At 45.0% G+C, this 26674-nt stretch overlaps 1 protein-coding gene across 6 annotated transcripts in view; it reads right to left on the bottom strand.

The window, feature by feature from the left end:
* SLC6A9 (solute carrier family 6 member 9) overlaps positions 1-26674 on the bottom strand; it is a 120237-nt gene that overhangs the window by 52005 nt on the left and 41558 nt on the right. Inside the window, exon 1 of one of the 6 annotated variants that reach the window (XM_075616212.1) lies at positions 3978-4290. The exons of the other annotated variants lie outside the window; for them this stretch is intronic. Within the exon in view, the coding sequence (XP_075472327.1) occupies positions 3978-3992 (15 nt within the window). The 5' untranslated portion in view covers positions 3993-4290. Of the gene's footprint in view, positions 1-3977; positions 4291-26674 lie in introns of those variants that run through there. 6 annotated transcript variants of the gene reach the window in all.

The following is a 26674-nucleotide window of genomic DNA, read 5'->3' as shown; positions in this document are numbered from 1 at the left end:
CAGTAATACGTTTATCTGCAGCAATCTGCACTGCTCGTTATGTCATTTTTTTTAATTCTAAGTACCGGATGTGTTGAATAATGTACTTATTATAAAACCTTTAGTAACAACACTCCCAACCAGAAATACTTCATTATCTCTGGAAAGGGCCTCTCCTGGGAGGATGCTAGGGTGGTTATATGCATCGGAGTGTGGTTATATGCACCAGGGTGTGGTTATTATACACCAGAGTGTGGTTATTATACACCAGAGTGTGGTTATTATACACCAGAGTGTGGTTATTACACACTAGAGTGTGGTTATTATACACCAGAGTGTGGTTATTATACACCAGAGTGTGGTTATTATACACCAGAGTGTGGTTATTATACACCAGAGTCTGGTTATTATACACCAGAGTGTGGTTATTATACACCAGAGTGTGGTTATTATACACCAGAGTCTGGTTATTATACACCAGAGTGTGGTTATTATACACCAGAGTGTGGTTATCATACACTAGATGCAGTGGTGCGCAAACTGGGGGGCATGCCCCCCAGTGGGCGTGAGAGAATTTCTAGAGGGGGCGCGGCGGTTACAGAGGCCCTGCGTTCTTCCACACGGCATTTAAATTAAATGCCGGGGAGGCGCGAGGCCTCTGTAACTCACTTACCTGCTGCCAGCCGGGTCTTTGGCAACGCGTTGCCATGGCAATGCAGCATCAAATGACGCAGCGGGATCATGTGACATCACGTGTCACCATGGCAACGCGCATCAAATGACGCAATGGGGTCACGTGATGTCACATGACCCGCGAGATCATTTGACGCCTGCCATTGGAAGAGGGGGGGGGGGCACAAAGGCTGTGGATCCCGGGAAGGGAGGCGCAGCTCAAGAACTTTGCACACCCCTGCACTTGATTGTGGTTATTATGCAACAAGAGTGTGGTTATTATGCACCAGGGTGTGGTTATTATACATCAGAGTGTGGCTATTATGCACCAGAGTATGGTTATCATACACCAGAGTGTGGTTATCATGCACCAGAGTGGGGTTATCATACACCAGAGTGTGTGGTTATCATACACCAGAGTGTGGTTATCATACACCAGAGTGTGGTTATCATACACCAGAGTGTGGTTATCATACACTAGAGAGTGGGGTTATTACACCAGAGTGTGGTTATCATACACCAGAGTGTGGTTATCATACACTAGAGCAGCAGTGCGCAAACTGGGGGGCGCGACCCCCAGGGGGGGGCACGAGACTGCCGGCAGGGGGGCGCAGGGTTTACAGAGACCCCGCGCGCTTCCCGAAGGCACTTAAATTAAGTGCCGGGGAGCTGCAGGGCCTCTGTAAACCTTTACTTACCTAGGCTCAGGCGGCTTCCTTCGTCGCCATGGCAACGCAGCGTCAAAATGACGCCGCGGGGTCATGTGACGTCACGTTGCTATGGCAACGTGACGTCATGACGCCGGAGCACAGGTAAGTGGGGGTTAGGGGAGGCGCGGGAGAGAGGGGCCCGCCGGCAGGGGGGCACAGTGAAAAAAAATTGCGCCCCCCTGCACTAGAGTGTGGGGTTATTACACCAGAGTGTGGTTATCATGCACCAGCGAAGATCCTGATGCATGACACTAAAAAGTCAACAGTTGCAAACTGCTTTAATACATATCAGCCTAAAGAAGAAGCACTTCGATACCATCACTCACACAAGACCTACAATTGGAAGGACAATTCTTTGGAGGCAATCTACTGTAGTTGGAGCTAAAAAAAAAAATGATGACTTGTTCAACATGCTCCCTGAAGAAAATAAAGTTTCTCCAAATCAGTGTTGGAAGATAATCCGTCAATATATTTAATTTGCATTAAATAAAAACAAAATGATCTTGCATCCGAACAACTGACTTAGTACCTGGATTTTTTTTTAGTAAAAGGAGCTATCCAAGCAATATCCGACATGTGTTTATCTTTTTTTTTTTTTATAAATCTATTCTGTAGTATTAGATAATACTTACTACCTTTTTTTATTTTAAAATTCAACTCTTAATGCCATTTTAAACGAGTTTTAATACACTGAGCATCCTTTGATTTCTATAGCAGACTTTAGCCCACCTCCACAGCAGTGCAAGATGTTTGCAACACTTTCATGTTTGTGATACTTTGTTGCCAATGTTCCCAGTAGTTTGAGCTGTAAACTGTAACAATAGATCATGTTGCCATAGTAATATAAGAATATATTGTAGCTGCTGAGTTACACTGACTGAAGGATTGATTTGAAACTGAACGGCAGCCATTTACTGAACCCTGGGAAACCAGAATCTTGCTGATCGATCACGGGAAAACCAAATCGATCAACAGCTTAGCTAATTAGTTTTCAATAAAGGTAATTAAATGCTGCATATATTAAAACAAAACAAAAATGAAAAAAAATATTTTAAGATGTTTGGATAGCCTGTTTAATGTGGAATCGGATTAATTCATCTATTAGTATGCAAAAATCCTTTAAAAATGATTGACTGACAGGTTGTGGAGCTAAAAGGAAGCAATACTGTACCAATGTGTATTCCATTTATATATGAACAGTCTTTTATTGCCACAGTGACAGCCCAGTGCAGGGGTTTCCAACCTCTTTTGGTTAATGAACCCCAAGTGAAATTCTGAGGAACCCCCCACATATCTAACAGCAGCTCGGTCATCAGATCCATTGTAAATTCTTCTGCATTTCGTACAATTTTCAAATGACCAGAAGATTGCAGGGAACCCTTTATGGATTACCGGGGAACCCAAGAGTTCCTAGGAACCCAGGTTGGAAAGCACTGGCCTAGTGTGACAATGATTTCTTTAATATAATGCAATGCAGAAATCATGTTCTTTGCTCAACGACCTTGTACTCTACCCAAACTTTCCCCCTTTTTCAGGAAAGCAGAGGTTACTTCAGAAAATATATTGGAGCTATTGGATGCATTGAAAGCTGATGAAACCCTGATTAAATCATGGCAAAGTATATCTCACAGCAGTATAGCAGGTAACCGTTTTTCTTTTTGTCATTGGGATGTTGAATCCTAGGACTCCAAAGCAACGAGTAATAGGGCGGGATACCAATAAATAGGGCTGGAAACGGTGGTGAGATTACACATTACAAATCAAAAATGACAAACATGACTTCTACATATAAAGCTATTAAATGGATCTCAGGGTAAAACACCGAGTATCCCTTTATATATTGAATTATCTTATACAGGTAGGGGTGCCTTTCGGTGGATCATAAGTAATTAAGTTTGTCTATGAGGCCTCCAACGTTAGACCTTCAGAGATCTTGAACACAAACAAAATGCATCTACAGTACAAGAACATATCTCATATTGGTCCACATACTACAAACATACATAAAGATCGGGATTTCTGCTAGCTCAATATGGCTCCTACAATTGTCTACTACATACTGTGGCATTCACTTTTAAACTGGAGTACTAGCACTGATGCGCAAAGTAGCATAAGTAACCTTACTTAGAGGAACTGCACAGAAGCATACTCTTACATACTCCATATCACGGTTGCTCAACTTCAATCCTCAAGCCCCCCCCCCCCCCCGCCACCCGCAAACAGGGCCGGTTTTCAGAATATCCTTGCTTCAGCACAGGTGGCTCAGTCAAGAACTGAGCCTCCGATTGAGCCACCTGTGCTGAAGCAGCGACTGATTGAGCCTCCTGTGCTGAAAGCTGGTGATATCCTGAAAACATGACCTGTTGGGGAGGCTTAAGGACTCCCCTAGTAGACCCTCTTCCGAAGTTCTGCTCAACAGGTTCATACGCTAAAAGAAAAAACATGTATGAGGACCAACGGAAGACTTTTGGCGTTAATTTAACGAGCGCGACGGCTTTAATTCGCAGCTTGACAAACAACATCTTTACCCATTCACACAAGACTAAGAAAGGAGATGTTCTGAGAACCTGAAGGACAAAGAGTGCACAAGAAGAGAGAGACGCAGGAATCACCTACCACACAAAGACCCATCTCGCCTTTCTTCTGGACTACAGACCCTTGGGGAGCCAATATCTCCTAACCAGATAATCCCAGGGGGAAGGAAGGGGTGATCCCCTCAGGTCCTGCTGGTGCGCTTATCAGCGCTAAACTTGCCGTATGATATCAAGCCACATAGCATTTCGAGGGCGGACGAAAGTGGAAAAAGAAAGGGGGGAGAAAATTGCTGGTCCCCGATATAAATCCGCAGGACAATACAATGCTACGGAAGGGTATGTTTTTTGTTTTTAAAGACGCACACACATCGTTTATCTGCCAGCCTTTCAGGGGATGTCAAGCTTTCAACTCGCTTAAACTTATTAAGAAGTCTCTGGCACATCCGTAAAATATGCAGAGGGGGTGAGGAGAGGAAAGACTTTCATTCAGGACTTTCTCTTTCCCTCATACACCCTCGCCCCCCCCCCCCCCTTCCCCACCCCCACCCCCTTTTCTCTTTCTTTTCTATTCATTCCTGACTGCAGTAAAACGCACACAAGCTACAGGACATCCCCACTCTCATGCCCTCACAAAGAAGGGGACTTCTGACCTTCCCCTTGTTGGTATCTCAACTAACTTGGAAGACAGCAAAATATTTAAAGCCGGGAGAGGGGTGGTGGTGGGGGGGGGAGAAAAACCCCCAAAGGAAATGAACATTTTACACGTGAAATGATTTTAAAACAGAGAAACGTCACCCTCGTCTTTTCTCCATTTCTCATCCTGTCTGTCTATCCTGCCAGCCATTTCTTGCCCTCTACCCTCTTCCCCACAGTTACATGTTAGGGAGGGCAGCAAGCAAGAGAAACCCCCTCACTCAGTCCCTATCCGACTAACATGAATAACTGTCCCAGAGGGAGGTGCTGACAATTCCAAAGAGCACCCATGCAGTCTCCCCGGGAGCCTTGTACAAAGAGGCATTGAGACACTGGGACCTCCTATGCCGTACCTCTCCCCCACCGTCTCCCCCTATGTATTTGCAGCACTCGGGTTTGCTGCGAGCCTACAATGCCAGGTTATTAAACGTGGATGTTTATACTTCAATGTGCCCCGAGGTCTGATATTCTGACCCCGGAGGTCCCCCATGATGGCACTGATCACCCTGCTGGGAGCCTCACGGTTATGGAAGCTCGTGTCATTTTAGGGGGGCAGTCTCACGGGGCAGGCCAATTATACTTTGAACAACTTATGCGTATATGTGGCTTCAATCACCCTTAAAGTAACGATATTACTTGGCAGCCGATGAAAAATTAATGTTTTGATTTTTCACCGAATCTGCTGTATTCTTGCAATCAGCTAATTATGTTTGAATCAATTCATTCTGCATGACTAATGAGACCATTATTATTACTTTGCAATGGACAAAACAAAAACTCTATTTACCGATAGATCTGGGGATATGAAAAAGTCTTACCACTAAGAGACATCAGTGACCTAGGTACTAAGTGTTGTATAGGCTTTTTTACGCAAAAGTGGCGCGCAGAAATCTCATTTGAAATTGCCCTTGTGCGTGTCTGTGTATTTGCCTGAAATTTCCCAGTCTGCGCCATCAGCGTAAAAAAATAGTTTTTCGTTTTGTTTGGTGCATACACGAACTACACTAACGCAGGGGGGCTCAACTCCCGTTCTCAAGCCCCCCCAACAGGTCAGGTTTTTAGGTTATCCCAGCTTCAGCACAGGTGCTTCAATCAGAGGCTCAGTCAAAGACATACATACATACACCCCCCTACCCCCAAAAAACAAGGAGAACTGTTCCTTTAAACATGCTACTGTCCTTAGTCCCTTTTGTATTAGGAAGGATGAATCCTTTAAAGCAGCAAAACACCTTGCACGACATACAGCTATACAGCTCAACCCTGTTATAACGCGATCCGTTACAACGCGAATCCGCTTATAACGCGATGCAAGCGTGGTTCCCAATTTCCGTATTTATGAATACTTTACAACACGATTATTGATACCTTAAATACTTTATTGTACAATAGTGCGATGCGATTCTTTGGACCCCAAGCACAGCGTTATAAGGGGGTTGAGCTGTATTTGCTTTACATTGATATCTTTCTAGAATTGAAGCAGGGGGTCCCAAGGAGATGAACAGTGTTAATTTCACCTCTGGGGACCCCCTGCTTCCATGGCGTTACGCGGGCCAATAGGAAGCCATGCCGGTTTCCTATTGGCCGGCGTGACCGGGACATTTAAACTCCACAGAGATAACTGAGACCCCCTACGGAGGTAAGTATCTCTGGAAGCAGGGGATCCCCAGAGCTGAAATGAATGGGGTTTCAGTTCCAGAGACCCCTTACTTCAATCCTAGATTAAAACAACAATGAAAAAAGCAGAAACTAATGTCCATCACCTTCCTGGCCAGACAGTAAATTCACACTGGTAACTTGTTGGTCATTCCTGTTCTAGCTTCTATGGCTCACATGCCAATATGTTCCAGACCCTGCACTCCCACCCCACTTAACCCCCCCCTTCACTCCCACCCCACTTAACCCCCCCCCCCCCGCCCCCTTCACCCTCCTTCCCTCCTAAACATCTGTTTTCACAGAAGCCATAATAATGAAGCATGTGGGAAGAGATTTTTATTTCACGATTTATAGAATTTGAAGCACAGAAGAATATGTCATGTGTTATATTTTTTGGAGCATCTCAATCTTCTGTGACGGGACAAAGAAGAAGAGACCTGTAAAGTTTAGGAAGCTTTAATCTATGGTGAACCTTTGCATGTCATAAAGCCATCTTATACTTGCTGGGGAAGATTGAAGCCCCAGTCAAATCATTCCTAACAAGGACATGACAGTTTTGTGGCATATTAAATAGGGTCAAACCCAAATTATAGGAGATCAGAAACAACAAATCTGTGATTTCCCAAATGTATATGGGACAGGTTACACCTTTGGAAATTACTGTATGACCGGCTGATGCATTTTGCAGGTAAGGCTAAGGCCCCGCTCCCTCAGTCAGCGCGCCCACACTCACTGCATGCAGGCAGCGCGCTGAGAGGCAATTGACCGCTACCTGCAGTCTGTAGGGAGCGGGAGCCAGAGCGGGGGGGGGGGGGAGGGCGTGGTTTGAACGAGGGGGCATGGTTTGAACGGAGGGCTCTCGTGCTGTCGTACCCCCCCCCCCCCCGTCGGTCCCTCTTTCACTCCCGGAGACCTGCACTCTGAAGCCACGCACAGAGGGGAGGACACACACAGGCACTCTCACACACACACAGGCACTCACACACACACACACACACAGGCACTCACACACACACACAGGCACTCACACACATACACACAGGCACTCACACACACACACACAGGCACTCATACACACACACACACACACACACACACACAGGCACTCACACACACACACAGGCACTCATACACACACAGGCAAATACACACGGGGGGATCGGAAGGGGGATTGAAGCAGAAGGGCAAAATCGGAAGGGGGGGGGATCGGAGCAGGGGGGGAATCGGAAGGGGGATCGAAGCAGAAGGGGGAAATCGGAACGGGGGGTGGGGAAATCGGAGCAGAGGGGGGAATCAGATTGGCTGCTGGAATACAATCCGTGATTGGTTCCCTTGCGTGTCACGTGACGCGACACTCGCCGAAACCACAAGCTCCTTGTAGCTCCGGCTGGCTGACGCGTCACAGCACGCAGTCAGCCACGCCGGAAGGAGCCAGCGGGGACATCCATAATGGAGGCACGCAGCTGGTGGCGGGACCAAAGCCTAACAAGTCAAGTGGGGTGGGGACCTCTGCTTGAAATATCCCATGGCCATTGGTAGGGTGGCCACCTGCAGCCCTCAAGGGCCACCAACAGGTCAGGTTTTCAGGATATCCCTGCATCAACACAGGTGGCTCAATCAGTGGCTCACTCAAAGAGGGCCACCTGTGCTGACGCAGGGACTGATTGAGCCACCTGTGCTGAAGCGGGGACTTATTGAGCCACCTGTGCTGCAGCAGGGATATCCTTAAAACCAGACATTGGTGGCCCTTGAGGACTTGAGTTGGCCACCCCTGCCAGAGATCATAGTAAGATCATAATGAGATATGCTGAATCCTTCATCTCGTCACTTTATTTCTCTTTTCACTGCATAAAATACAAGCGTCCCGGTCTGGCGTGACCCTCCCTGATAAACACGCACGAATCCAACGTGGCAAACATGATCAACAACATTCTTCATTTGGGAACAAAGTCACAAACAGATAATGGTGCAGCGTGTGAGGGGAAACTTTTTTTTTGTGTATGCGGTAAAAGATAAACCTCTATGAAGTTTGGTGGACACGCCCCTTCTCAGCCATCCTTTATTAACTCCCCGTCGGTGAAAGGGTTAAGCATCAGTCGCAAACCTAGGACGGGGCAAAGTACAAACTCAGCTCTGTTTGTCCTTTAATGAAGTCTCATTAGAAGAATCCAGCTGCTTCTCTTCCCCTCTCTCCCTGCATCTATTACACACCCGATTACACAGCCGCCCCTCACCCCGGCCCTCACTAAGGAAACCGCATGCACACAAGCAAGGATGCCATCCCTCCTTGCTCTAGGAGGGCACTCAATGCAATTTCCTGAGACTCACAAAGGGCCCGAGGAGATCTTTCTTCCCGTGTTATTAGGAAAGTAGCAACCCGTGTTAGAGGGGAATTTCCCCCAAGCAACTAAAACCAAACATGCCGCAGTGTATAGAGATATAGCAGGGCCCAGCTTCTCGGCGCTCCACTTTTCGGCGATCCGCCGATACGGCGGCACCGAGAAGGGGGCCGCCATGTTGGATCAAGTAGTTTGCGCGCGCAGACCATAGGCCGCGCATGCGCAGAACGGCGAAAATGCCGGTTTGCACATGCAGAGAACTGAAAATCGCCGGATCTGCTTTCCGGCGATTTTCACTATACGGCGGGCCCCTGGAACGGAACCCGCCGTATATACCCGGGGCCCTGCTGTATTACTATTACTATTACTGTATTACTATTATCTGTACAGTTCCAAACTGTCGTAAAAGGGCCAGTCCCTCTCGTTAGCTAAAGGCAGTGACGTGACGGTGACCGATACCTTCCACTTTAAATTAATTAGACCGGTGTAAGTATTTTAAAATCGTGTTTAAAGGAGCAATCCAAGCAATATTGTACAAGTGTTTTTTTTTTAAAATAAGTCAGTTCTGTAGTATTAGATAATACTTAGTGCCTTTTTTATTTTAGATTTCTACTCTTAATGCCATTTTTAAATCGCTTTAATGTATTGAGCATCCTTTGAGTTCTATAGCAGATTTTAGCCCACCTCTACAGCAGTGCAAGATCTTTGTAACACTTTCCTGTTTGTGATCATTTATTGCCAATACTTCCAGCCGTTTGAGCTCTAAACTGTAACAATAAATCATATTACCTTAGTAATATAAGAATACATTGTAGCTGCTGAGTTACACAGTCAGAAAGATTGATTTGAAACTGCAAGGCAGCCATTTAGTGAACCCCGGGAAGCCGGCTTTTTGCTTATCGATCACGGGAGAACGAATCGACCAGCAGCTTACGTAATTAGTTTTCACTAAAGGTAATCAAAGGTTGTGTATATTAAAACAAAAACCAAAAAATTATTTTGTAAATATTAAAATGCTTGGATTGCCTCTTTTTAAAGATATAGTTTTTTTTGTAGTAGCCAGCTGGTTTGGAGATCTTTACCTAAAATCTTTTTTGATAAGACCACTTGTAACTTACCTGTGTATACAGGCATATTGTTCATCAACACTGATATTTCTTGTGTTGTGTAACTAATGATGCTGCCTTCATCAGGCGCCATAAAAAGGACACACTGTGGGTTTTATGTTACACAGGGGTTCTCAACTCCAGTCCTCAAGACCCTCCAAACAGGTCAGGTTTTCAGGATATCCCAGCTTCAGAACAGGTGGCTCAATCAGTGCCTGTCAGAGACTGAGCTACCTGTGCTGAAGCAAGGACTGATTGAGCCACCTGTGCTGAAGCAGGGATATCCTGAAAACCTGGCGTGTTCGGGGGGGGGGACAGGGGGAGGGTTCTTGAGGACTGGAGTTGGAAACCCCTGCCGCAAGATTAGAATGACATGGAACCTGTGGAAAATAAAAACCGGTTTCAGATCGATTCCACTTTCCTTTGCTATAACTCTAAGGTGCCCCATTGCAAGTCTTCGTACACCGCTGTCCACAGCACCACCAACTGGAAAAGGAGAGGACTGCAGGAGCCGGAAGCCTGGGAAAAAACCACATGCTGCTGATCTCATCGGCTCTGCCCACCCCACCCCATGACAATGTGTTTGAAGGCAACTAAGAGCCCTCCCTATCAGGCTCAGACAGCCACAGAACTGTATATGTCAGCTGTAGGTGATAAGGCCAGGTTCAGGGCTCTATAGCTCACTTAAATAAATCACATGTCTTGAGAGTTGCAGTATTATGGAGGGTAAATGGCTGCTGTTTGAGAGGGTTAAAATCGATTTAGTAGCATGCAAAACTAGGACTGGTCCTTTTCCAAGTGCCCCCCCTCCCCCCCAAGTAGCTTAAGGCTGCAGCCCCGCTGGCACTGACCGTGCTCATGCTTGAGAGCGGTGATGTCACCAGGTCTCCAAGCATGAGTGCCGGGTGTCCTGGCTATTTCGCAAGCGCGCGGGGGGGGGGGGGGGGGGGGGTTTGCGGGCAAGTTGAGCGCGCTTGAAAGTTAAATTTTTTGGTTTACTCAAGCGCCAAGCTTGAGTGAGAATGCGTGCCCGCGCACGCACCGCGTGAGTGGGGACTTACACATAAAGATGTATGTAAGTAAAAGCGGCAAGCACCACACGCTCAGCGTGGTCAGCGCCAGTGGGGCCGCAGTCTAATACAGATAAAAGCAGTGAAGGGGTTTAAGGAGTCAGCAAAAGGCAATTACTGGCACCCCCTCCTCAGCCACGGAAAATACAGGCCTGGTGTTTGGCCTAGAGCACAAGAGGGAGCCACTTTATATTCCTCCCCTGCAACTTTCCAGCAGGGAGCAAATATAGAGCTTGGACACGGTGTACTGGGAACTATTTAAAAACCAGAGAAGCCCTCCTCCTCATTCCCCAGAAGTCCTTTCCTGCCCACCTGCTAAACACATCCAGGACATGACAACCTAAGGACACCCACCACTGCAGGGAGCCCAGGCCTGAACTGCTCCACCCAGCACAAAGCTGCTCAACATGCAGGAATTACTGCTATTCCAGTATCCACTGCCACTAAGCAGAGGTAAAAACACAATCCATGTTGTAATCAACAGATTGTAAGCTCTCTGGGACAGGGATTCATTTCCCTAATGTGCGGTGTTTGTTTTATCTACTTATTTTATTAAGTTTCCCTGTATTCTGATGTCTGTTCTGTATAGTGCTGCGTACATTGTTGGGGCTACTGTATATCAGTACACCTATACTATCCCCCATAGTATACGCAAAGCATAGTATACGCGAAAGCAGCACAAATATACATTCATAATTGCATGTTTGCTAAATACCAAATACTCACAATAACTACCAGACTACGGGTATCTGTGGCAAATATAATAACAACTTTATTTTATATAGTGCTTTTCTCCCAATGGGACTCATAGCGCTTCACAATTACAGTATAGTGCGTAGTCCCTGCTCAGATGAGCTTACAATCTATGATTTTGGTGCCTGAGGCACAGGGAGATAAAGTGACTTGCTCAAGGTCACAAAGAGCTGACACTGGGAATTGAACCAGGCTCCCCTGCTTCTAAGGCTAAGGCCCCAGTGTGCGCGCCGTACGCGTGACTGGGTGCCTGGCAGCGCTCGTTACCTGCATCAGGGCGACCTGGTGGACTCCAGGCAACTCGTGATGGGGAGGCGTGATGGGGAGGCGTGGCCACGACGTCACGCGGCTGGTTCGCCCTCATTGGCTGAACCGCCGCCGTGACGTGGTCAATGCTCGGCCACCGGGACAAAAGACATAAATCTTGTCTTTTGGCCAAGGCGCATCGCGTCTTGTGCGCCCACACACACGCCGACTGTGGCCTGCCCCATAGGGTGTTGTACCTTGTGTGCGGGGCGCACAACATAGCGTGTGCAGCTGCGGCGAATGGGGACGAAGCCTAAGGCCGCGCTTATAGTCCCGGCGATGCAGCGTTGCGTCAAAACAAATGTATTGAATCCATCGCGTGCGCTTATAGTAGGAGCGATGCGACGGCTTGGTCGCGATCACTTGAACTCAATGAAAATTGATTTTTCAGCGAACGCAGTGTTACGTCAACGGTCACGAGCGGTTCAGCCAATGAGGGTGAACCGCTCACGGGCATGCCCCTGCCACGCCCCCCGGTCGCCATCTCTTGTCTCTATCACTATAAGCAAAAATCGCGACGGATGACGTCATGCCGCCATAGCTGTAGCAAGGACTATAAGCGCGACCTAACTCAGTGTCTTTACTCACAGACCCACTCCTTCTCCAAAACAGGGGTTGTTAGGGTAAGGGTTAAGGTTAGGGACTTACCTTTGCGGCAAAACGGACCAGCGGAGAGATGTCTCTGCATCGAGGTGAGTGGCGGCAAAACGGCCACGACCAAATGTCTTATACCGAGTCTAGCTCCAAACACATGAGGAGCCTACCTAGCGACTGGCTGAGGTTACAAGTTAATATCTCGCCTCATGTTTATGGCAAAGCAAGGCAATCTTCAAGATATGGTTTGTATTTATCAAATTCACTTTAAGGGGGATATGTATCAAAATGTTGCAATTTGCACCAAACACCGGGCGTCCGCGTCAACTTGGGAGTCTTCCATGTCTGTCTTCTTACATGTGGCGCAGGGGTCACCTAAATATGTTGGGTTTATTTTTTGCCAACAAACTGCTTCTTGATGACCTCATATAATTAAAATATTAAGTACATATTACACAAATTTTGGAGCAACTTTAGAGCCGAGTAAAAAAGATCGAGAAATATAAACGGCAAACTCTAGGCTAGTGCATGTCAAGTCTTCTGCATTTACTGTACACCTCGACCTTCATTGATTCAAACTTAAATTCATTATTCCAAATGAACTCACATTCAGACTTTTGGCCCACAGTTTATGAACAAGAGTATTACCGTAGCTGGCCCTTATTGGCGATCAGAGTTCTTGTGAGCTTTCATAGCACATGCCTTTCAGAGCGAGCCTTCTCTGACTTAGAAAACATCAAAAATAAAAGCGTTTAAAACTAACTCCTAGCAATCTCCAAGCACGAGTGAGATGGCTACAGAAAGAACTGCTCAACCCAAATTTCATGTTCTGGAGAAGAAAGTTCATTCAGCAGCAGAGATCACATTAGTTTAATTCAAATTGATCAATAATTTTTGTGTTAACGTTTAGATTTTAGAATTATTTTTTTTTTTCTGTTGCAAATGTTCAAATGTTTTGGACGTAACACAATGGTTTATGTCCAGTTGAAAATAAAAGTTGTTTTTCACTCACTATCTCTTCTCATTTTTAAGCCCTGTACAAATGTGGAGTGAAAAAGTAATCAGGTTCACATCGTTTCCAGGAGAAGGGTGATCAGCCTTTATCCATTAAGTCGGAGGTGTGACCAAGTGAAAAAAGGGTTGGGAGCCACTGATTTCGAGCAGTGTTTTTCAGCTGGGATAACTAGGATCCTTGCCTTGCCTCGGGCATACCTAAAAGGTTCCCTGCAATTTTCAGGTCATTTTAAAATTGTACCAAATACAGAATTAAGTAGAAATAGCCGTGTTAGTCCAGTTGCGATAGTGCAGAATACATGTGTACGTCAGAATTAAGTGATACATTTTTTATTTGGACTAGCAATTGATAATATAAGACAAGTTTTCGAGAGTTCTCCTGTCTTCCTCAGGTCAAGCAGATCTGCTTTACAAAATATTCCATGAGTTAAACACAGAAGAATTTACAATGCATCAGATCTCAGACACTATTAGAGAGGGTTGGGGATCCTTACAATGCATCTGATCTCAGACACGCTGTTAGAGAGGGTTGGGGTTCCTTACAATGCATCTGATCTCAGACGCGCTATTAGAGAGGGTTGGGGTTCCTTACAATGCATCTGATCTCAGACACGCTGTTAGAGAGGGTTGGGGTTCCTTACAATGCATCAGATCTCAGACACACTATTAGAGAGGGTTGGGGTTCCTTACAATGCATCTGATCTCAGACACGCTGTTAGAGAGGGTTGGGGTTCCTTACAATGCATCTGATCTCAGACGCGCTATTAGAGAGGGTTGGGGTTCCTTACAATGCATCTGATCTCAGACACGCTGTTAGAGAGGGTTGGGGTTCCTTACAATGCATCAGATCTCAGACACGCTATTAGAGAGGGTTGGGGTTCCTTACAATGCATCTGATCTCAGACGTGCTATTAGAGAGGGTTGGGGATCCTTACAATGCATCTGATCTCAGACGCGCTATTAGAGGGTTGGGGTTCCGCAGAATTTCACAATATAATTATAGGGTTCCTTAACAAAAAAAGGTTAAATTTTTTTCGCTGTACCGCCTTCTATTCTTGTTCTGACCTTCACAAACAGCTCTGCCCCAGGCTCATCAGTTCTAAATGGTCTGAATTCCGATGGTTCAGGACCAACTTTGTTCCAGGCTAACTGGCTGTGACACACTCACAGCAGGGGGTGGTGTATATACTTAGAACAGGGACAGAATAGAGCCTCAACAAGGCAAGCGCCTCTCACACATTGCACACTCACTCTCTCTGGATAAATAGGGCCCGTACAAAGCAACACATTAACTGCGCATAGGGTTGCCAGGTGGCTTGTCCAAAAATACTGGACACAATGCTAGAATATGCGAGAACCCCCCCAATACATATAAAAAATATATCCCCCCCAATACATATAAAAAATACCCCACCCCCCTAATAGATATAAAAATACCCCCAATATAGTACATATACAATACCCCCCAATACATATACAAAATACCCACACCTGCCCCAATACATATAAAATGTACCCCCACCCCCCAATACATATATTAAAAAATACACCCCCACTACATATAAAAATATACCCCAACCCCCCCACTACATATAAAAAATATACCCCAACCTCCACACTACATATAAAAATATACCCCAACCCCCCCCAATACATATAAAAATATACCCCAACCTCCCCACTACATATAAAAAATAAACCCCAACCCCCCCACTACATATAAAAATATACCCCAACCTCCCCACTACATATAAAAATATACCCCAACCTCCCCACTACATATAAAAATATACCCCAACCTCCCCACTACATATAAAAATATACCCCAACCCCCCCCAATACATATAAAAATATACCCCAACCTCCCCACTACATATAAAAAATAAACCCCAACCCCCCCACTACTGTACATATAAAAAGATACCCCAACCTCCCCACTACATATAAAAATATACCCCAACCCCCCCCAAATACATATAAAAATCAGACTTACCTTGGGGATGGTCTCAGGCCAGGTGGCTGCGGGGCACCGGCGGCAGGTCACAGCACTTGCTGTCGGTCCCGGCTCTCCCCTGCTGCAGGCATCTCCCTCACTGTGTGTCCCACGCCGAGGGGTCTAATGCTGACGTCACGTGCGCTGGCGCACCGGAAGGTTACCGCGCGTCAGCAGCAGACATCTCGTCGGACAAACAGTGAGGGAGAAGCCTGCAGCAGGGGAGAGCCGGGACCGCCAGCATGTGCTGTGACCTGCCGCCGGTGCCCCCCAAGCCACTGCCCCCCCAGCCATCGCCCCCTTTCCCCCCCGCAGCCACCCAGCGTTCGGAGAGAGGTAATACCCGAACATACATGTGGCCGGTATTACCTTTCATTTAATACCGGACACAGGGGCAAAATACCGGGCTGTCTAGTTCAAACCCGGACACCTGGAAACCCTAACTGCGCAGCCTGTAGCCACTGAAATAGAAAAGCGTCATCTGCAGTGTTTTAAAGTCAGATATTACCGTACCTATCACAGACTATCCATAGGTCAACGAGGATCATCTGTAGTTCTTTAGCGAGCCAGTTGTAGAAGTTACAGCATAGAGAGTGCAGTATCTATTCTGTCTCCCCTTCCTATCTGTCACACGGTTGAGCCATTATCAAATCAAAGAAACAAGTAAGAAATGATTGCAGATTTCCCCCCTTGTGATCATGTAATGTGGCCTATTAGTGTAATAAGGTGTGATGCTAGTAGATTGCGGGTGGTGGGCTGTTCTCAGAATACGGTTCCTTTTTCCGTTAGTACAAGATTTTCGTTGGAGGTTCTGAGGCGCAAAGTAACTTCCAGGATCATAACGGTAGAAACCTAAATCATAACATAGTGTAACTGCGTGTGGAAAAGTGAAGGGATTCACGTTTAGTTGGGACACTCACCAATTCCATAGGAAAATCAAGCGTGGTAGAACAATATCAGGTTCTGAGAATATCTCTGGGGGACACTTTCCAATGTCTAATAACATATTACAATAAGAATAATTTAATACAATTATAATAAAACTTTGATTTAATAACAACAAAATCAAAAACATATATAAAACAAAGGCTAAAAGTATTGTATGTGATAAACTGATCACTACTCTAATTACTACACCAACTAAGAGATGTGCAGGTAAATGGAACAAATGTAAGGATGTGCAACTTCTCGGGGCTTGCTTTGCATCTTCCTACTTCCACTGGGACCAAAGCCAGAAATGGGAAGAGAACCCCCCACATTGTGTTTGCTTGTGTATTGTTGGTATAGCCCCCCATCTGTTTTATGTGTAATTAGTGCTCGGGAAAAAGAACGTGGGTTTAATGTAAATCTCAGTGCAAATAAAGTTTAGAGTTGAATGTGTTTTGACAACTTGAGAGAGTAAATGCCACAGATCAAGTAAGGTCTAACTATTTACAGTAAGTAAGGAAAATGAGAAGAACGGACCAAATGGTCCTTATCTGCGGTCAGTGCCTATGTATATGTAGCCCCCTGTGTCTTCTATCAGCACAGGACATGGCCCCTTTAAGAATTTCGTGCCACTGGACCATGTGACTGTGCTTAGCCAGTGAAATGACAGTTGGAAAGGGAGCTGAGGGAGTGAGGGTGTGCAGGCCCATCCTGCACAGAGAGTCTATGCAGGACTGCTAAGAGAGAGGGAACTGCAGAGAGAGAGAGAGTTGCACCACTGGACCAGTGCATGCAGCAGGGCCCAGCAGAGACCAGGACCTCACAGTGCAGCGGGTAGCTGGCAGACAGAGGCTACTACAGAGAGAGAGATTAGGGAGCTCAGCTGTGCAGGAATTACACCAGGCTGGAGTGGGTGAGCTAACCTACAAAGGATATAAATTGCAGTTATATTGCCATCACAGTTTGATCTTTGTGAAGCACCAGGCCTGCAACACACTCACAGTTTATGACCGCCAACGATTGTGCTAGCACACCAGGATCTACAGGCCAGTACCACCCCAGGACTGAGAGGCCAAACAGAGATAAAAGTTATTATTTGTTTGCACAGCGTTCGCACTGTTGGTATAGTTTGTTTAAGTATTTATGTGTATGGAGTGATTCTGAGATTAAGAGTTACCGCACTGATTCATATGAGATATGTAACACCACAAATTATAGCTATATGAGTATATAAAGCTTGTTATAATTGATTACCACTGTGTTGTGCCTCGTTACTACCGTCTCACACAACATGTACCACACACTATAAGAATTAAGGACTCAGGCTCCCACCTCGGTGATAAGCCATATAATCTGAGGTAAAATAAAAAGCGGTTACAAACAGTATAAATCGATAATGCACCATTCAGTGCTTTACAGGAGCCTGCTGCCTTAAAGACTCCTTCAGTCGCAACACACCACCTTCTCCTAATTCCTTCACACAGGTCACTAAATTACTTATATCTTATCAGAACTGAACAGGCAGTCACATACACAAATACTGTGCAGTTATCCCCTAAGTCACTTGACCACCCTGTTCTATTTCAGTTATGGACTTCATCCCCCCCCCTTAACACCCCCCCCCCCCCCCCCCCCCGTCTCTCTCCCTACATTTGGAGGATTTGGCTTGGAGGGACCCAGCTGTTACCGCGTGCGTAACTACAAAGTGCCCTCACGGGAGAGCACGTCCAGAAGACAAGTGAAGCACAAACGAGCCGTCCAAAGAGCGCAGAGGAGGAGGGGGAGGGAGCCATGACCTACGAGAACATATGGGATCCTGACAAAATAGTCAAGAACCACGCAGAGGCGCGTGGGCAGGCCACGTGTCTGTCCACCTGTGCAACCCAATACACCCTGTGTTGCCTCTCTCTACATTAGTGATACTCGGATATTCACATTACCCGTAAGCAAAATTAGGAAAGAACACATCTTCCATCAAATCAATGTCCCAAAATGGGTTTGTGCTCCCAGTAGCTCTGCGATATGATGCACAGTACTTGTAGCTGCCTCCTGCTGCCTAATAACTAAGCACAAGCAGAACAAATTTGATGCAAACACTTTGAAACATCGACCAAACATTAAAGAAACGCTCTGGGGTCAGGATGCTCCTTCGCAGCCCTAATTGCTTACCCCTTTAAATATAGGTTACCCTACAGAAGTATGACCTACCCAGCATGTATTTTTTTGTTGTTGCATGCAGTGTGTAGGTATTTAATACATTTCTTATAAATATAACTTAGAGAAACAGTCACAAACAAAAATCACTCTGCTTTATGACATTGTAGGATTACTTTACCCTATTCTACCCTGAAAACTGCACTGAGCTCTGGGAAGTCCGGGGCATTATGTAAGAAGGTATTATTGCTCACTCAAAATGCCCATTTAGAGCATATTTTCCTCTAGCAAAGAGGGAAGTGGCTGGGGGCAGAGGGACAGATGTGGTTTCCCTAGCTCCGTCCTGGTGAGTCACCAAGACATATGAGCCTGGCCAACCTTGCTACAGGCTATCGTGCGAGAACCATCCAGTCCACCGAGCACAACCCCAGTGACATTTTGCTCCTCATGACATCTCTGAAGAAACCCCAGGTTGGAATACAATTTGATAATGGGCTGGAGCTGTGTGAGCAGCATGGAGAAGCACAGAGAACTATCCTGGGCCATGTGCACACTAAGACCCACCACTGTATGTACTGTAAGGGCAAACAGAGCTACAGTAATAAGTGCAATACACAAATGAAGAGAATGTGCTAATTAACTCTGGGCAAAGATTACTTAGCCAAAGTAAGGTATGTTGTGGGTAGGGTGTAAGCAGGGGTTAGTACTGGAGATTCAATATTTGAATTATCCTATGTCAAATTCAAAATAAGCTAAAGGGAAGCACAGCTTTTGGTCTCTGCTGGAAATAAGAGAATCGTTGGTAAACATTTGCAAAACTGACAGATTTTTCCCATTCTCGACCCACACAAGTCGTGAAAATATCAAAATTCCCTAAAAAAAGAAAAACATAAGGGCATAGTCCATTCTCTTAATTAGTGTTTGCAATTTGCACAGAAAGTTGTGAAAATCAGTGCAGTCTGTCAAACCTTTTTACAGTGGTTTTGCAAAGTTTGGTTGTTTTTGGAAAACCATAGAAACTGCCCAGAAAGATTACATTAAACACGGAACAAGCTTCAGCGCCTTTTCCTTCTGGCAGGAACACTGGTGCACTGGTAAAGCTGTGCATCTCTAGTGTCGGTGGAAATATTTACATGTAAAATTATTTCGCCTAAATAACATTATTTCATTGTGAAAACATTTAGGAATGTCCCGAATCTGCTGTAGGAACTTTTTCTTTTATGCAAAGGGTAAAACATATACGGAAAAGGATTTCCAACCTAAAAAATAAATACAAATCTGTTACTTCGCAGAAAAACGACAATTAAGACAATATTCCATTGTGCGGAAATAAATTCCACTTTTATTTAAATGTCTGCAACAATTTTAGAAGAGGAAAACTACTACATTTGTCGTAATTAATATTGTTTAAATGGGCAGCGGTGGGGGGGGGGGGGGGGACTGTGTAGTGTAAGAGGGTCCCTGCAGTCATGTGAATGGGTTAAGGCAGAGGTGCTCAACTTTAGTGCTCAAGACCCCCCAACAGGTCAGGTTTTCAGGATATCCCTTCTTCAGCGCGGGTGGCTCAAACAGCGGCTCAGTCAGAGACTGAGCCACCTGTGCTGAAGCAGGGATATCCTTCAAACCTGACCTGTTGGGGGGTCTTGAGGACTGGAGCTGAGAAGCTCTGAGTTAAGGTGGCTTGGAACAGCTGTGTGCTGTTATGTGTTGTGGGAGAGCAGCGGGGGCACAGAGAAGGAAGGTGACACTGTGATTGGGATGGGTAAGTCATACGGAGTAGGGAAGGCCGCGTCAGCGCCCCCCGGAGGCAGAATTTCCAGGTCATGGGCCTGTTCTAAATGTGCGGATGGCTGCGTGTGATTGTACCCATCTGTGTCTTTCCATTTAAACCCGTGGGCTGCTGATCTCACGGCTCAGACGCTCTGCGCACAGATCTCTCTCCCGCACTGACAGAGAGAGAGAAAGAAAGAGATGAGCTTTAACCCCTTTGCTACAACAGCTTAATTCCTATCCCTCTATAGGCCTTATTTAATAAGGTCCGATCCAATAAGGTCAAGTCAAGGGCAGTTTTCAGCCAATCTCACTCTTTGGGTCTTATTGAATGGGGCCCTACAGTATGTGTTGCATTAAAAGGAGAGAGGAAGACTTCTGAAAATGTGCACCTCTGTGTATTTTAAAGACTGTGTGTTGCTTTGATTCAGCAGCATACAGTATGTGAAGTAACAGAGGAAAAACGCCCCATCGGTAAAGAATATCATTAAACTTGCATTCTGCCTTTATTGCTTAACATGTTCTCCCCTGGAATTCCCTAGATGATTTTCTGTGTCAGAACAAGACCCTGGGTACATCTCTTCATCAGAACCACAAGCATCTTACCACTGCAACTGTGCTTTAGTAGATCAACAAACGCCTTGCTCCCAGCTCCAACAGCCAATCAGTTAGGAGAATGCATAGAAGCATCTTGACATTTCCCCTATTCACTAGCTTGGTGTTGCCAGTTTGTTACTCGTTATTATTTAGGGAGGGTGCCATGAAATTGGGGAGGTGCACCCTTCCTAGACAGCTAGCCCAAAAATAAAATACATTATTAACTTCTGTTTTAACTTTTGTGGCAGACCCACGTGCCGCCTGGCTTCTGTAATCACCGTGGCTTGGGTAGCGATCACGTGGCTGCGATGTGCCCCTTGATGACACGATTGGAAAAGAAGAGTCTGTTTCTGATTGCATTCGCCTTGGTGAACCCCCATCTCCGCTCGAAAACAAGCAAAAGTACCAAGATGTTCTCTGAATGTCACAGGGACCGCTGCAGTGCAGCCAAATGGCACTTTTTTTAATGACTAGCACATGAGTGGCCAACTCCAGTTCTCAAGGGCGACCAACAGGTCAAGTTTTCAGGATATCCCTGCTTCAGCACAGGTGGCTCAATCAGTGGCTCAGTCAAAGGCTGAGCCACTGATTGAGCGACCTGTGCTGAAGCAGGGATATCCTGAAAACCTGACCGGTTGGTGGCCCGTGACGACTGAAGTTGGCCACTCTTGGACTACAACATCCTATCCATTCTAAAATAAGTTTTCACACCCTTGCTACTGCAGAGACGCATATTGTACCTCTAAAGACATGCCTACTGATTAATAAGCACAGGCAGTGGTTATTACTCTGCTAAGCTCTTTCACAAGAGCAAAGAGAGAGATTCTCACAAAACATGTGTTTTCTGTCCATGTAACATTATAACAAGACCTTTCATGATTTCTATGGTTACTTTTCTTTCCTGTCCTGTTACAGTTTGTTTTTTGGTCAGTGAAAAACATTGCTGTTTCTTTCCTTTTATGCAAGAAATGTCTTTGTGTTCAAATACGTCTTACATTCTTTCTAAAGCAGCATGTACAGTATTTTTGGAGTGTCAACTTCTTTTCCCCAACGTCTCCATCTGCAGGGGGCTTGTTAGACTTCCTTTCCCAAAGGTTTATTTTATAACAAAAAGTGAGCCTGCTTTTGGAATATGAAATGTAAATATGGGGTCAGGTAGGTTCCCCCCCCCCCCTTCCCTCAGACTCGTATGTATGTATAATTTTATTTATAAAAGCCCCAACTATATATATATATATATATATATATATATATATATATATATATATATATATATATATATATATATATATATACGCACTTTCAGGCATTACAATAGGGGGTAAATACAATACAAACAATAGGAATAAGTACAACATGTAAATTACAACATAGGGCTGAAGGAGACACTGTCCCCCAAGAGCTTACACTCTAAGGGAGGAGAGCTTTTTAATACCAGCAAAAGGGAAACAAACGGGTTAAAAGAAATGAAAAATGTTGCATGTCTCAGAATTCCTTCCGTCCTCTTGACACGCTACAAATTACCTGGCAGCACAATAAAGAATGGAAGCCAGGTAATCTGGCACGCTGATCCGAAAAAGGGACCGGATGGAAAGGACCCATTTTTACAGTAAAAAGACTGTTTTTGCCTCGATATACAAGTCCCGATTTAATATGCAATGTAGACGTCGTACCCTTGATTAGGAAGACTTCAGCTGCTTTTATTTAAATGGGACTGAAATCTTCCAGGGCGAGGGGAAAGAGACGCGCAGCATGTGGAACATGCGCTACAGATCACTTGGTCTGTATGTAAAAAGTAGTGGTACTTAGTACCAACACTTATCAGAAAACACTGGATGTATTGTATCCTGAATAGCCGCTAGTCTCAGAGAAGCAGGATCGGTGATAATTAAAGCTGGGTGAAGTGAAGCATCTAAATACACAGGTCACTCAATGCCCGGGGTTGTAAAAAGCACTGGGAATTATTCTGTTGTACTATTTTCTTTAGCTCAGAACAACATGCTTAGTCCTTTAAAGGAGAAATCCATGCAATATCCTACGTGGGTTTTCTTTTTTTTAATAAATGAGTTCTATAGAATTAGATAATACTACTTTTTTTTAATTTTGTATTCATCTATTAATGCCATTTTTCATTAGTTTTAATAGACTGATCATCCTTTGATTTTCTATTGCAGGTTTTAGCCACCTCCCCAGCAGTGCAAGGTTTTTGCAACACTTTCCTGCTGGTGATCATTTGTTGCCAATGTTTCCAGCAGTTTGAACTGCAAACGGTAACAATAGATAATGTAAGCTCTTCGGGGCAGGGACTCTTCTTTCCTAATGTTACTTTCATGTCTGAAGCGCTTATTCCCATTATGTGTTATATTATTATGTCACGTGTTACTTCTGTGAAGCACTTTGTACATGGATGTAGCTATATACATAAAGATATACATGCATACATACATACATACATACTCTAAGCATTTAAAAATACATTGTAGCTGCTGAGTTACACTGACTGAAGGATTGATTGAAACTGTAAGGCAGCCATTTAGTGAACCCTGTGAAGCAGGATCTGTGCTGATCGATTACGGGAGAACGAATCGATCGGCAGCTTAGGTAATTAGTTTCAATAAATGTAAACAAATTGCCGTGCAAACTGCCTCTTTAAACTTCCTTTATTTAAAAATGGCAACAGAAAGGAATGTTTCTCTTCCATGCACTTTGCACGTCTGACACAGGGATCCAGGACACTGCCGGAGCCCCTGACTGGGCGGACAGTGTAATAAGGACAGTTCCCACAGCAGCATACACTGGTTGTGCTGGCAGGAGTGCACTTGTGTTTGTGGGCATGGAGGTCTCTGGCTGGAGTTGGGAGTCGACAGAAGAATGGAGGAGGGGAGGTCACTTTAAAAGTGTGACCTCAGATGAAAGACGAGTGACCATTTGTACCTGCTGTGCTCACCCAGAACATCTTGACTCACATCACACAAACACATGTAACACAGGAATTCAGATACAAACATACTGTACACACAGAGTCCTGCAACCGGAGACACAAACACTTACCAATACAAACACAGATGTACTGCAGGTAATGCAGTCCCTTGTTTCACAAGGAAAATAGATATAACCTCTTCAGACATCTGAACTAAAATACACTGCGCTTGTTTGTTCAGCTCTCACTAAACAACATGATTGGTCAACAGATCCCTCTGGGGCATGTGTATTTTTTGGAGTGGGTATTGCATACCTTGGCAGTGTTACCTGTGTTGATCATCCTTACTGTTGGGACAGCAAAGTTATCATACTGATTAACTGGATGCTATGTACTCTTACACAAAGACTGAAGCCCACAGATTCATGTTGATGGACCTGTGGGCTTCTGTCTTTGTGTAAGAGTATTTGGCATCCAGTTAATCAGTATTATAACTTTGCTGTCCCAACAGTAAGGATGATCAACACAGGTAACACTGCCAAGGTATGCACCACCCACTCCAAAAAATACACATGCCCCAGAGTGACCTGTTGACCAATCATGCTGTTTAGCGGGAGCTCAATAAACACGCGCAGTGTATTTTAGTTCAGACGTCCTGTTCCGGCCTCAATACGTAAATTAAGTTCCAGGATTCAGTGAATAGAAAAAGGAGGACAGGTGACATTGCACAACGTGAGATGGAATTTGGTCCTTTCCAAGGTTCGATAAAGGGAGAGGGGAGAAAAAATCAATTTGGGTAGGTGCACACCTAAAATAATCCTCTACTTGAAATGTCTCGCACTTGTATACAGGAGTATACAAAGGTGAATGTAATAAAGCACCAAACAACCTTATATGTAAAACAATTGATACATATGCATAGTAAAGTAACAAAAACAAACAAAGATGCCCAAAGCTACTTCCAATGTGACAAAAATACAGTGCAATACCTATATAATCTCTTGGAAAGGGTCATTTAGTTTAACCCTTTAGCCAAAGCATTGTAAGCCTTCGAGCCACATCAAGGCAGACCCTATTCGCAGGTCCAAACACTCCCCGGGTTAAAATTCTTGTAAACCTGTGCAGCTCGTTTCTCCCCCCCACAAGGTTTAAGCTCGCCCCTCCCCACTGTGACGATCGTGAGGGTTTGGCCCGGGATTAACGGGGTTACCCCCCCCCCATTTGGCCACCCTCTAACCTCGCCAGGGAGATAAGGGGTTAACTGGGCTGAGGCCCAGAAATGTGATTTAACCCTTGTTATAACATGAAAATGCTTATTCCCCTGTTCCCCCATGTTTTATTGTTTCTGGTTTAATCAGTGTCTGCATAACACACCCACTGGGACTTAAGGGGTTAATATTATATGCAGTGCTGAATAAACGGTTCCCTGAAAACTGGTAATTTGGGAACGGAGTGCGCCAGCTCCCTGAATCTGGGGGTGCAGCCTCCGGGGAACCCCCCAAGTACACACCTATTAAAAATATAACTTTGTCATAAGAGGGACATATATTTTTGATAAAGTGCCTTTTTGCAGTTTTGAAATGCATACCAGAACCAAATGTTGCCTCTGCCTGCCCTTTGTAATGCAAGCTTCCTCTCTGGAAGTGCAAAAGTGCCTATCAAAAGGGAGGTGTGAATGGGCCAGCTGGATGCTAGAATTTAGCCCTGCTTCAAAGGGGTATTATTATGCGAGACCCAGGAAGCAGCAAAAGGTTTTATTGATGGGGCCAGGGTGGGGCTACCCCAAGCAGGATGTCTGAATGGGTGTCCTTATTAAATATAAGAATATTATGAGATGTCCGTGGCTGAAAATGATAAGAATTACATATTTGTATCCGTGGGATTTAGCATATCTTTTTGAGTCTAAACACTGTGTATTTAACCGCTAAGAAATGCCAGATATTAATATCTCTATTAATTTTCATATTACCCTGTAATGTTTGGTCTCTCTGCGAGCGTCAGGTGTGACGGAATGTATTAATATATCTCACCTGCCTGTATGTATTACTGAACTCAAGTTATGAGGTGATTTGCAGTAAATATGAAATTTTGGTTGAGTTCTGAGGAACCCTGTTGTGATGAGCAGGAAAGGCTAGAATTGACATCACCTGGTCATCAAAGGCTAAGTTGCTAATTGCTTATGCTTGGCCCAACGGACAAAAGGAACTAATAAGAAAAGTGTTACCTTTCACACTGGACACTGGAAGTCCAAACTGAGCTTCAAAAGCTTCAAAGGGACTTTTGCTAGCCGTCGCGGCACCTAGGGTTAAAGAGATGAGTTTGACATAGTATATAAGTCAAAGCCACCCTTTACCCATTGTTCTTCATGCAAATGTTCTTCATGCAAATGTTCTTCATGATCTTCATGTCTGCATGTCATCAGGCCTGTGTCTTTATGCAAGGTCTTGGGATGATGCAGGTTTTGCTGTATGACCTGCCTGTCTTGCTGTGATGTCAACTGATATATGGGAGAAGTGGCCCAGTCTGTATCCTGATGGCCTTCTGTCCTAATCTTTAAGTAAGTGTCTATATTTTGCCTGTTATTTGTATAATCTGTTGTGTTCACCTTTATCAAGGAATAAATTATATTTTATCATATCTAAGTCTCGTCCCAGTTCAAACCCAGGTATATATATATTTATATATAGTTTTGGTGTAAATTACAGCCTGTCACAAGCTACCGTGACACCCACTTTCCAAGTTGGCAGGTCAGTTTCATTTTGCCAGGTTACGACAGAGCCAATGCAGATCATGTTAGGACCTGCGAACAGGGTCTGAACAGGGTCTGCCTTGATGTGGCTCACAGGCTTACAATGCTTTGGCCAAACGGTTAAACTAAATGACCCTTACA

This window comes from Ascaphus truei, chromosome 10 (genome assembly GCF_040206685.1).
Source record: "Ascaphus truei isolate aAscTru1 chromosome 10, aAscTru1.hap1, whole genome shotgun sequence".
Classification (NCBI taxonomy): domain Eukaryota; kingdom Metazoa; phylum Chordata; class Amphibia; order Anura; family Ascaphidae; genus Ascaphus; species Ascaphus truei.
This window is presented reverse-complemented; position numbering and strand designations above follow the sequence as displayed.